Genomic DNA, 13,259 nt, shown 5'->3' with positions numbered 1-13,259 from the left:
TGCACTCCGGAGTTTGGAAAATGCTTTCAGCATTTCCAGACAAACATCATAGAAGTGGGAGGAGTAACATAACATGACCAGTGCCTTCCACAGACCCCCGGTCAGGTGTGGAGAACGTAAATACCACCCGAATGATAGCTCTGGGCCCTGAATCAACATATGAGTCGCCGGAGTTGCCAAGGTGATTTTGATGCAATTTATCCTGAAGCCCGACTCCAGATGTGTGTGTTTTCCAAACCCTGCAGCAAAGGCCTGAGAGGGGCATTCATCGCTGAGGAGCGGATCTGAGCAGGGGCAGCAACTCTCGGTGGGGCTCAAGGGTCTTCCGCCCCATTTGCCTTTCTCTAGACGCTGGGCATGGTGGGTCTTTTTTATAGATCACAGTGGACCTCGTTTTCCTCCTGAGGGCCATCTCCCCATGCGACTGGACCCTGAACGAATGAAGCTGCACACTACTTACCGCGAGGGGCAAGGACACCCGGGGGCCTGTTCTGCCCGAGCCAGTCCCCGTCCTCTAGCAGCAAGACTTGAGCCACGGGAACCCTCAGCCCCAACTCGAGCATTTCGTTTTCCCCCTCAAGCTCCAGCTTGGTGACTCTTCGTGGCTTCTGTTTCTGGCCTTGCTTCTCCTGAAGGCAACAGCTCCTGGAAAGGATTATCTCTCAGCAGCGCAGTTATGTTGGTTAGTCGATGGGCTGAGTGCTAATACCTCTTGACATGGAACATATGTGGCAGCCGAAAGTGCTCCGAGAAGAGGGGTGGCAGAGGGCCGCCCAGAGCTCAGACTTGGAAATAAATTTAGAAGGTGCTGTACACATACTCCCACTCTGGAATGCGCCACTCTCCTTAATTTCCTCTGACAGGAACATGGCTCTTTTTGTTGTGTTTTATTGTAAAATCACCTCTGAGTTGATGGGAGTAGCTACAAAGAGGGTGCCTCCACCTCCTCCCGCAAGCATCAGGTGACTCCCATGGTCCCTTAGTGAGAGAGCACTGGGTGTCAGGGTAACATTGCTGGGAGCAGTCTTTGGACTGTGTTAGCATGGGTCCAAATATTAAGCTACCACTCACTGGTTGTGGAACTTTGGTCAAAGTTATGGAAGCCCTCTGAGTCCCAGAAGTGTCACCTGTCAAAGGGAGATAGTATTTACCTTGTAGGACTGTTGGGAGATTAAACAAATTGATATTTGTAAAGTTGGTAAGTGCCTGGCCACATGTAGTGTGTAGCACGCGTTACCTGTTAGGTCACGTGGCCCCTGCTGTTCACCTGCTCTGATCATCTCTTTTTATTTATATGACTTCTGAGGCTCCTTTGAGAGGCGGATCTGGGAGCAGGTGACCCCAAGATAGTTGGATCTGCTTCTGGGGAAATGTTTATGAACACATATGCCCCCAACCACCCGACTCACTGGATCCAACAGAAGATTAGACTGAGTTCTAGTTGGGTTGTCAAAGTTTTCAGTTTGAGTACCAGGCAGCCTCTTGGATGAGGCAACCTGGAACATCCCACCTTGCATCCTATTGCTATTGTCTCTGTCTCATCATTGTCTTCTGACCTGCCCAGAATACAGTAAAAATTCCAGGGGAGGGGAGCACAGAGCCAGGCATTCCAGCTCCCACATCAGCATTTAGTCATCGATCTCTGAAGGTAGAAGCCCTGCCTTGTACAGGTACAAGCGACTCAGGAAAGAACCTGCCAGCTTGTACCAGCAAAAGTTTGGTGAGCATCCCAAGCTGAGACTCCTCCCCAAGAGTCAGCAGGACTTCTGATGCCTCTACGCTCCCAAGAGGCAAACAAGATCTTCCAGACCCAGCCAGACCTTTGTCTACCTGAAGCATGCTCAGGTATGTCCGAAGTCCCGCAAAAATAGCCACTCCCCAGACGGAGAACATGGAAAAGAGACCACGGATTTTACATAATGGATAAGAGATAAGCTTTGGAATCGGACAGGCTGGAGTTTTACTTAGTGCTGGGGGACCTTGGTCAAGTCGTCTCCACTCTGAACCTCAGTTTCCTCATCAGAATAATGAAGATAATAACAGTGCACAAGATAGTGCATGGAAAGTGCTTTGTAAAATGCTTGGCACAGGCCTACACACAAAGATGTCATTTCCAGAGTGGATGCTGCATTCTTATCATCATTTCACACAGCAGTTACCCACTGCTCTTCAAAGGGGGTGAACCAAGACAGATCAAGCATCCTAGAGTCTCTGCTGCAAAGAAACAGAATCAGTCCCTCTGGTGACAGACAGAGGCCTGTGTTTAGGCCTTCTTATATAATTGCCGAGCCCCATTTCATATAGTTGTTTACTCTCTATTTGCTCCAAAATATGGCACTTTTTAAATTCTCCTCCAACTCTTGTCCATGTACCGGACAGCTCAGAGCTCCTTTCATGGAAGCCAGGCTGAGCTGAGTAGCTGCCAACCTTCCTCCCCAAGGAGAGAGGGCAGAGGGACAGGCTGTTAGATCTTGCTGATGCTGGCAATCGGTGAGGCTGTCCTCAGCATCTAATTCTGGATAAGCAGCTTAATTTTATCGCTTCCTGCACCTACACGTCTCGCCCGAGGGGGGCCAAGCATCTTGGGAGAGAATGAGTGACCAGGAGGCTCTACCCTTTTGCATTTTCTTTCACTCCATGCTTTACAAGCTCTGCACATTGGGCTATCTGTGCCTAGTAATTCTGCCAGCCTGGGTTGTTTTGATGCCTTATGTCTTTGAAACAACATTCCATGCTAAGAGATCTAGGAGCAATAGGAAACAAAGAAGGATCTGGATGAGAAACAGAAGCCTAGATAGGTCTGATGAGTGAGGAAGGTTGCCAGGGTGGCATTCAGTTTGGATGTCCTTTCAAGGCAGGCCTATGTTCTCTTTCCCCACGGCCATCCTCCTTGTCCGGTGTCTAACACTCCCCAGAACCAAGCACTACAACTGGGCTCATGAATCTGCACTGAGGTCCCAAATCTAAATGCCTACTCAGGCAAGGAACGTCAAATAAACTCGTGAAGGGTGTTCAGTAGGGAGTAGTGAGGACTGTGGCAAACAGAGAGCATTAAGTCCTATCTAACGGGAGCAGCCACCACATGGCCGCTTCCAGTGGACCCAGTGTTGCCTAAGTGTCTGAATTGTGTTTTTTAAGAGAAGAATCTAGGGGGAGGGATATATGAAATTTCCTGACTTTTGAAACAGAGGAAGGGCTGAATGCACAGATTTGCACATGGCATGTTGCAGTATGTCGTAAGAAGGACTCTATCCTCAGGCCATCAGATAGGTACCTCTGACCTGATCTATACTGAATAATTGAACATTTCCTAATTAGATGCTGCGCTCAGAAGGCCTTGAATATCAAGGTTTGGAACAAATCATTTACCATGTACATTTTTTGGTAAACGAACCAAAACCTGTGCGTGTGTATGTGTGTGTGTGTGTATGTCTGTGTGTGTTTTGCTTGGCCCTGTGGGGTCCTCTAACCTTTCTCCCAGTTTCTCAGCTCTGTAGTATATTTCTTTGACTTTCCCACCCCACCCCCCCTGCCTGGAATGGACTGATCTTGACTATGATTTAATACACAAAGCACAGGAAATGCTTGGGCAAAATGTTGCAAAGAGGATAGGCAGGTGGGCGGGGTAGATAAGACAGTCACAAAGAAGAAACAGTCCTCTAGAGACCCAGATTATCCTAACCACTTCCAGCGCGCGCCCTGGAAGCATGTGTGACCTTGAACAAGCCTGCCACACTCAGCCTCAGTTTCCTCACCTGTAACTTGTGAGGCTGGCTCTGCCCATCTGCCCAGATTATTGTGAGAATAATGGGATGTCAGGAAAGCACTCCGGAAAATGTAGGACGTATTCTCGCAGCATGAGCTTTTTTTCTGTTGTGTGGCAGGAGGACATCTGTGTGAACCCTGGGGACCGTGCCCATTATTAGCCAGATTAAACAGGCAGTTCTTCTTCCACTTGTCACCACCACAGCTGCCTGCCTGCACGTGGGGTGCACGGGGGGCCTGCAGCACGGGAGAGGTGGCCCGGATGATTTAGCACCATGGGCAGCCCCACTGTTGCCAGCTGAAGTGCCCCCGGATCCTGGTGTCGAGAGACTGCTGAGGCGAGCCAGGCGGTTACACATGCGTGGGTCGTTCCCCACCAGGGAAGCTCTGAGCCAGCCTTGAGCATAGACGTTTTTTTAATTCAGCGTTTGTGCTTGTTAGTTTAGTTCCTCCTTCATCCCACTTTCATGCAAGGGGGGTAAGAAAGGGTTCTGCGCCAGTTTCAAGGGCACAGCTGGTCCGTCTGAGGTCAGTAAAGGAATTCTTGGGACCTAAGTTCGCTTGACTTGCCCGACCCACCCTGGAAAAGTCTCTGCAACACTTACAGCGTCCTCTCTGCTAGACCAGAGGGCAGCTGCCTGTGACACCTTTTTGGGGACAGTTGGGGGAGGGTCTGGAGAGCTAAAAACACAGCTGAATGGGTGCCTTGTGGATAGGAAGGCTGACCCTGAGGGATCGGGGGCACCTTAGAGGAGTGAGACCCCCGAGGTTGCATATGGAGTTGGGTCTTAATAAGGAATGAGCACTAAGAATAAACAGGAGGCCGGGCGTGGTGGCTCACGCCTGTAATCCTAGCACTCTGGGACGCTGAGGCGGGCAGATTGTTTGAGCTCAGGAGTTCGAAACCAGCCTGAGCAAGCGCGAGACCCCGTCTCTACTAAAAATAGAAAGAAATTAACTGGACAACTAAAAATATATAGAAAAAAAAAAATTAGCCGGGCATGGTGGCGCATGCCTGTAGTCCCAGCTACCTGGGAGGCTGAGGCAGGAGGATCGCTTGAGCCCAGGAGTCTGAGGTTGCTGTGAGCTAGGATGACGCCACGGCACTCACTCTAGCCCGGACAACATAGTGACACTCTGTAAAAAAAAAAAAAAAAAACAAAAACAAAAAGAATAAACAGGAAAAAAGCAGTTGTCGTTTATGCCACGATGGAGCTTTTAGTCTCATGCGAGACACAAATGCTAAACAAATATCCTATGATCGCAAATCGAGTTGAGTGCCAGGAGGGAGACAGAGCGGGGGACGTGAGAGGCAACAACGGGGCCTGTTGATGAGGCAGTCAGGGCGGGCCTCTCCGAGGAGGCAGCGTGCAAGGTGCCATGCAGCGGGGGAGCAGCTGGCCTTGCTGAAAGAGGGTGAAGAGGGTGCTCAGAGGACCTGGGCAGAAACACTCATGGTGTGTCTGAGGAACAAAAAAGCAGTGGTGGGACTGAAGGGGAGTGAGTGGGGAAGTGGGGTTAGGATTAGGTTGGGGAAAGGGCAGAGGTCAAATCACACGTGCCTACACATGGATGCCTTTTTTCCAGGAGGATGACCTGTAACTTTCGTCAGGTTTCCAACGAGATCAGTGATGCAAAAGAACGCTAAGGAATTTTCTGAATCAAACAGCCCTTAGTCAATCAATCAGAGCTTTGAAACCATTATGCCAGATGATCGTTTTTTCCTTTTCAATTCCTGAACGCTCTGAATTCTAAAGCAGACAGTGAAGCCCACGGGTTGCCATTTCAGGTCTTCCTTCAAGGTCATGGGTGCAAAGGTGATAGCGGTGTGTGCTACAGTGTCTATGGTGACAGTGTGTGCGAGTGCCCAGCTGTGTTTGGAGTTTCAGTAGCCACAGGAATGCAGCTCCCTGTCTTCTGTGTTCCATGGCGAGAGCTCAGGGCTGCAAGGATGAGTGATGGGAGTTTTGCAGCCCATCCCCGCAGGTGCGGCCCTTGCCCCTCGGGTGATTCCAGGGTGAGTGAATCACCAGCTTCTCTTCTGCTTGCAGCCTCCTCAATGCCAACAAGATCAACTGCCTGCGGGTAAACACCTTTCAGGACCTGCAGGACCTCACCTTGCTCTCCCTGTATGACAACAAGCTGCAGACCATCAGCAAGGGGCTCTTTGCCCCTCTGCAGTCCATCCAGACTCTGTGAGTATGCTGCTGGGAGTGCCAGCGGGTGCCCAGGCAGCAGGAGACCCCGAATGCCCATCATGGAAAACGCCCAAATCAGGGCAGAATGAGGGCATCCAGGAGGAGTTCTAGAGCCTGCAGTGAGGCTAGAATAATAAAAATAATAATAGCTTACCCCGTACTGAGCACTTACACAGTGCTTGACACTATGCTGAGTACTTGCCCTATTTATTTATTAATAAAACCATTATGCTCACAACAACCCTATTTGGCAGAAGCTGTTATTATTCCCATATGTGAGGAAACCAAGGCACAGAAAGGTTAGGTAACTTACTCAAGGTCACACAGCTAGTAAGGAACAGGATTTGAATCCAGACAGAGACACTCCTGAGCCACACTCGCAACCACCGTGGCCACTGTATTCTGAGCAGCTCCATCTCTGCTGATGACCCATTGCTGCCGATCCACAATCCCCCTCCGCCCTGCAAAACCAAGCCTCTGATATGGGCACTCTTGGAATGTTTCATCTCTCTCCTTGGGATGTATTTCCTCACTTCCAAGCACTGCAGATGTTCATAAATATTTCAGTTAAATATATGACATCTGAGTACAGATCTCAGCCCAATTTCTGATGGTTCCAGCATTAGGCTTAGATCTCAGCCCCAGGCCTGCAATGAGCCTGGGGGCTTCTGGAGACCCTGTAAGTCATCTGGTACTTACTGCCCCTGCAGCCAGAGACAGGAACCGATACGCAGTCAGAGCAGCTGCTGGGTAGTGAGCACCGACCACGTGCCAAGCCCCGTGTTCGGTTCTTTGCGGAGTGTTTCTTACTCAGCCAGGGAAAGCGAGGCCCACGGTGCTCTCATGATGATGAGGCTAATTACAACAATACCACTAGTATATATGGAACACCCACCATATGCCAGGCGCCATGCCAGCTGCTTTATGTGCCTGGTATCACTGAGCTTGGAGAAATAAAATGCACTCTACCCGAAGTGTAAACTCTAAGCCCGCGACTTGCTTGGCCCGTCAGAATTGGCGTGGGTGAGAGGAGAGGCAGTCGGTGATGGATCCCGCCCTAAGTGGGAAGAGCTGGGAGACAGATTCTCCAGACCAGACGCCAGCTGCATCTGTGACTGTCTTTTGCAGACAGCAGGCCTCAGGCCCTCTCTTCGAGTCCCGTGTGAAAGCAGCACCCGCCAGGCCTCCTGGGGCGAGTTGGGGGTGGACCAGCAACGGATCGCCAGGACCCAGCACCAGGCAGGGTGGTGGTGGAGCGAGGCCCCGTGGGTCACTCCTGATTAACAGTCCCATCCCTCTTGCAGCCACTTAGCCCAAAACCCGTTTGTGTGCGACTGCCACTTGAAGTGGCTGGCCGACTACCTCCAGGACAACCCCATCGAGACAAGCGGGGCCCGCTGCAGCAGCCCGCGCCGGCTCGCCAACAAGCGCATCAGCCAGATCAAGAGCAAGAAGTTCCGCTGCTCAGGTAATCAGGTTACAGGGCTGGGCCCCGCTTTGTGGCTCAGAATACAGCAGCCTCGGAGAGGCCGGTAATCCAATCTGGAGGACAGCGAGCACTGTAATGGCTCCTGCAAATTAAATTGGGGAAATGCAGTTAGCCCTGCAGAAAACCAATTACCTTATGGATTTAAAATAAAACACACACACACAAAATAAAAGCATGGGGGAGGGGGAGGCGGCTTCGGGGGAGATAGAGCCCAGGCGGCAGTGTGTCTCCAGAGCAAGGTAGAAGCGGGGTGGGGGCAGCTTTTGCACACGTGCCCTTTAGAGCTAAGATTTATTTTTTAAGTTTCTAAAATGTACTCCCCAAAGAACAGATAGGGAAGTAAATATAGCCCAGGCCAGGGTGCAGATGGTGTGTAATTTGGGGACCTCCCTACTCTGCACTAAGGCTGTGGCATAGACCCTCAATCACTGTGTATTATGGGTTTCACATGTTCACAAAAAACACTTTTGCTAGCTACCTCCTCCACCCCAGACAGCTACGTTCTGAGTATGGAGAGAACAGTAAGAATTGTGCTTTAGCAGACAAAAATCTTTGTTTTCCTGTGCCCAACCTCTCCCTAGAAACTTTCCTCCCCCCTGCACCCAGGAAGGACATGTGGGTGAACGGCAGGGGAATTCTCAGCCCATCTTGGAAAAGAGAAGTAGCTCTCCTTGACCCGAGAGCTAGATGAACAGGCAGTTAAAAATTACTATCATTTGTGTCCTTTTCTACTGGAAAAAATCACCACGCTGCATTGTGTTCCCAATGGGGAGAGATTGATAGCATGAAGTGCTGAGATGGGTTGGAGCCAACCTCGCAATCTGTGTGTCAGCAACAACGGTGCTTCTGCCCCTGCCCGGGAGCCTCTGCTGCGAGCGAGTTTTCCTAGGGCGAGTGCCAGCGTGTGGGACGGCCATCGGAGAAGGCCGGCAGGCAGGCTTCTTGCAACGTGTTCTTGTCCTTTAAGTCAGACTCTTTAGTCTGTGTCTCCAGAATGATGAACTTGAGCTATTTCATTTTCTTTTTTTTTTTTTTTTTTTACTGGAAGCAAGTACCTCAAGAGGGCTTAGATAACACAGGGACTTTGTGGCACTATGGGGAGTTGGTGCCAATTTGCTGTCCCCAGAATACTGATGTCGATTGCAAGAGCAATTTTGCACTTGTGATGAGGGCTGCGCTGAGCTCTTGTAATCTGATTTGCTCCTTCTGGTAGTCCTGTGAGGTGGGCAGGAGAGATCCCCGTTCTACGGCAGAGGAAGCCGAGGGCTCAGAGGTGAAGGGGCACCCCGAGATCACAGGCCAGCAGACAGTGGAGGCAGGACTGGACCTCAGGTCCGGCTCGCTCCTCAACCCCACACAGCATCTAGGAGAGAAGGAGTATTTGGGAAGGAGCTGTACCTGTCTGAATGACTTCACTCCGGATCTCATGGCCCCACCCCCTCAACTGTTTCCTTAGGTTCCTTTCTGGGCCTGGCAGCATCTCTGGGAAGAAAATCTCCTCCCAGCCCAGAGCTGTCACCTGATAGACAACCATCCTTTCCCAGAGCCTTTCCCCATGACTGACACCAGGCTCGTTCCCTCCTTTCCCACCCATTTGGCCAGGGCTGAGTTAATTTGCTCTGCCAAGCCGTGGTGCCCAAGAAGAGGGGCAGCGAGAGTCAGAGGAGGGCAGGATACGCCTGCCAGCCCCCACCCCTGGGTCTCGTAAGTGTCCTGTCAATATCTTGGACCCCCGGGTTGGTGCCGAGGCCCTGGACCGCAGAGCAGGGATGGAGTCAGCCTGGGGTTCGAGGACCGGCATCTCCCAGGAACACAATCTGGGCGATTGCCTGGGAATGGCTGTGGGCTGGGATTGGGGGTGGCAGTGTAGAAACATCTAAGTAGGAGAAAGAGGAAATAGAAAGTGGACCTAGGAAACAGTAGAGCTGAGTTCTAACTCTGGCTCTGCCGCCACCTACCTACCTGCCTGTCGACCCACCTACCTCTGCATTTGCAGGATCCTGGCTGCTTTTATGTGGAGTAGGAGTGGTTGGAAATAAAAAACACAGACAGGGGAAGGGGCTGGGTTTGACTCTTGGATTGACCCTGTCTAAAGAACTTTAAAAATAATAATAATAATACTAAGCAGAAAGATTATTCCTATAAAGGTAGAGACGTTTGGAGCTGTGCTGAGCCTGACAGATAGCACTCACTGTGCTTTAATTTTACGTGGCTGAGAGAGCTGCTGCTGAACTCGAAAGGCCCTGGCTTTGAGAAACGCCAGAGCCCAGACCTGCTTGGCCTTGGGTGATACCAGAACCATAGATCTAAAGCCGTGTGTTTCCAGGAAGCTCCAGAAGAGAGAAGGAGGGCAGGTGACACAGACTGGATTTGACAGATAATAACTCTGCGTTTTACTTTCCCCTAAAAGCACCCCCAATGAAAAGCCAGCTGATGTAATTAGGAGCCAATTTGAGGGCTGCTCCAGCAATGCGTAAAGCCACTCCTTAGGCAGGGCGTCTGCTTCCCCAGCTGTCTGGTGTCTGCCTCTCTCCGTCAGCTGCATCCGCCGCCCTGGGCAGCAAGAGCCGTTTAGGGCTGGATGCTGTCCGCTGGGGTAATCTGACCATCAGATTGAGTGCTCCTGAAAAGGTGCCGTCTGGCCGCCTGGGACCCAGGCCCATTCATCCCTGGGGAGCATGTAGCAGTTGCAGGGAGCTGTCTGTCTTCCCTCGTGCCTCCCCGCTTTGCGAGAGAAGAAACTCTCTTGTTGGAGAGTCCAGAGGGTGGTGATGCAATGTGTCCAAAGATGGCAAACAGCAAGATAGGGCTTAGGGAATTACGGAATTTGGGAGACCTCAAAGGTCACCCAGTTTACTCTGGAGATGAAGAAATTGAGGACCATATAGTGGAGAAGTCTTATCTAAGGTATAGGTATTATTTTCAGGGCAAGATCCAAAACCTAGGACTTCTGACATACTGTGAAGATTCCTGACAATTTACCCCCTTTCCGCCTCCACCCCTGCCTGGTCCCTCCGTTGCCTTTTGTAGAAGGAAAGCAAGGATGAGGAAAATGACATCTTAAGGCTTGGTGGGCTGGGGGAGGGGTCTGCACAAAAGGGATGAATTTTTGCTGCGTGTGTACTGAGGTGCTGATCAAACTCAAATACCAAATCCCAGAACCGGAGTGTTCACAGAGCCCTGCATGTCTGGGTGTCAAAGTGGAGCTGAGTGTAGATGGCATGGTTGGCTCTGGTGAGTAAAAGGTGAGGGCTGAGGAACGAGGAGGGGCCAGCCCCAGCACTGTGGCCCAGCTCTTCCTAACTGGGCCATCGCTGCAGACAGCCTGTGCACTGTCAAGATGCTAAGACCATCTTGTCAACAAACTCAGTCCCAAAAATACATTGTGGAGGAATGGTGACCCTGGCCCTCATGTCAGAGGTCAGGCAGGGAGGGTCTCGGTCACCTGGCCCTGGCTGTCGTCTCTTTGAGGTGCACACATCTCCAGCCCGTTGCCATGTGGGAGGAAGTCCCAAGTCAGCAGGTGTGTGAAAACTGCCGCGATCTCTCACAGCTGGGACTATAAAAACGGGGCACCCTCACCTGGACCCTTGGCACCCCAGACAGTGGTTGTCAGTCAGTCCCACCCACTCCCGTGATTCCTAGCCAAAGAAGAGATCAGGAAATCAAGAAGGACCCTAAAATTAGGTTTCTTCCCCTCGCATGGATCACTTGCCTTCCACTTCCTTCCTTCTCTTAGTCTGAAAAACGTCGCTCACTGAGAGGCACTGGCCACCATCTCTGCGAAAGTCAGGGTTCTCAGCCCCACACCGAAGGCCCATTTGGCTTTGCTTCTCTTTCTCTAGCTAGGGAGATGTATTTTCTTTTGACGCCACACGCCTCCTCTACTCTGCCTTAAATGATCTGGGCTGAACATGAGCCGGAGGGTTTCTGGGGACCCTGACGGTTATTGAGGAGACGCCTGAATTGTGAAATGTCACAAGGGGGCTTCTTTTCCAAAAAGAGCATCGCAGCTTTGCTAGACCCCTGTCTCTTGATTTAAGGGCATAGAGGAATGGACGCTGATAGAACCACTCAGCCGTTGGGACTGGCACTATGTTGCAAAGCATGCAGATGATGCTTTGCTGAGTTTGATGTCTTGTCAGACCCATTGGTGTGATTGGATGAAGTCTGGAGGCTCAGTTCAGGCCTAAGATAGGACCACAGACATCTGAGTGTCCTTTCATTCCCTTGGGAAGGATCCACCCTGTCCTGATGCTCCTGAGTATGGGTGTCCAATGATCCCACCCATTCTTCTCCCTTCCTCCTGTGTCTCCCCTGGGGCGGGGCACGAGGGCAGTGGGGCTCCTGTCTTCGGAAGCGTCCAGTGGAACCCCACTCCTGGTACTAATCACGCTCAGTGGGGCCTGCTCCGGTTTCCGCTTCTCCACGCTGCTTCCTCTGAGCGCTCCTGTCCTCTCTCTGACGCTGCTTCCTGACCTTGACTCTGACCAGTCGCCGCGGGGCTTTCCTTTGTGCTTGATCTAACCATGTGGTGGAACGATGGAAACGGAACATGGTTCTGTCAAGCACCGCGGAAAGCACCGTGCTCTCCTGCAGCATGGCCCGCCGCCACCGCCACCACCGCTGGACACCTCTCCTCTGCTCTGGAGCACCGCAGCCCACCACCTGCCAGACCCACCTCTCCCAGTCTCAACTCACAAAGGGCAGGAGGGTGGGAGTGTCGAAGGACTCAGACACAGGGTGAAACGGGTGTGGAGAAGCACGGTGGGGCCAAGCTGAGATCGGTATCCACACCTCCCACCCAAAATGGAGTCGCCCTCCCCCACATCTAGCCTGGATGCCAGACAAGGAGTAACAGCTAGATCCGAGCTCAGAAATCCTGTGCATCATCTCCTGTTGGAAGGGAACAAGCCTACCTGAGTCGTGTGCCCCCTTGCTGCGTGGGAGAGTCCCAGCCCAAGGCCCTTTTCCCCAGTGGTGGCTAACCCAGAGGGGACTCCATACCGCTTGTGACCCCCCACCACCTTTGCTGGTATCCACTTCATTTGAAACAAATGTGAGCATGAGAATGGATGAAACTGGCGCGAGTCCCAGACGTAGGAGTTAACCTGAGGCTCCCTCTGAAACTGAGCCTCACTCCCTGTGGAAACTTTGGCCCTGAACCCCATGAGGCCAAAAGTCCAGTTTGTCTCCTTGACCTTGAAAGGCACAGCTAGCACGGAGGTGCCGGGGGACGGGGCGGGGGATGGGGCAAAGCCTGCTGTCTCAGACAATAAAGAGAGGGATCTTGGTGCCTCTTATTTTGCTTGCTTCATGATAAATCCTAGAGCCAGTGTAACTAGAAGATTGTTGTTGATTCCTGCCCGGGAGTCCGCGTCTTGCCCCCTGAGAGAGGGCGGAGGTGGGAACCACAGCCTGGCTGAGAACTAGGAGCTGGGCTCTGAGCTCCTGTCATGAGGTGTGACTTGCTGTCTCCCCTCCCTCAGATTGCCCCTCAGAGCTGGGGCCAACCACTGCCGGGCAAGGGGGAGACTTTGCCTCTCTGAAACTTTCTTAACATACGTTGGGTGCTTACCATACAGGCCAGGGAACTGTTTTTTACAACGTTCTAGGTCCCATTTTACAGATAAGGATATTGAGGCCCAGAAAGGTTAACTAATTCGCCCGGGGTCATCTGACTGCAAAGTGGCCGTGCTCTACTGCTGGCATACCCAGCCTTCCCAGCTATGGACAGTCCCATGGCCTTGAATTAGAACATTTTTTAAATCTTGAGTTGATAGGGAGGTGAACATTTTTTGAATGCT

General features: G+C 51.7%; 1 protein-coding gene across 2 annotated transcripts in view; it reads left to right on the top strand.

Moving 5' to 3' along the window:
* SLIT3 (slit homolog 3 (Drosophila)) overlaps positions 1-13,259 on the top strand; it is a 593,250-nt gene that overhangs the window by 494,503 nt on the left and 85,488 nt on the right. For both annotated transcript variants that reach the window (XM_012649737.1, XM_012649736.1), the window contains exons 13-14: positions 5,817-5,960; positions 7,268-7,431. In XM_012649737.1, the coding sequence (XP_012505191.1) occupies positions 5,817-5,960; positions 7,268-7,431 (308 nt within the window). The remainder of the gene's footprint in view (positions 1-5,816; positions 5,961-7,267; positions 7,432-13,259) is intronic.

This window comes from Propithecus coquereli, unplaced genomic scaffold, assembly GCF_000956105.1.
Source record: "Propithecus coquereli isolate 6110/MARCELLA unplaced genomic scaffold, Pcoq_1.0 Scaffold301, whole genome shotgun sequence".
NCBI classification, from domain to species: Eukaryota; Metazoa; Chordata; class Mammalia; order Primates; family Indriidae; genus Propithecus; species Propithecus coquereli.
This window is presented reverse-complemented; position numbering and strand designations above follow the sequence as displayed.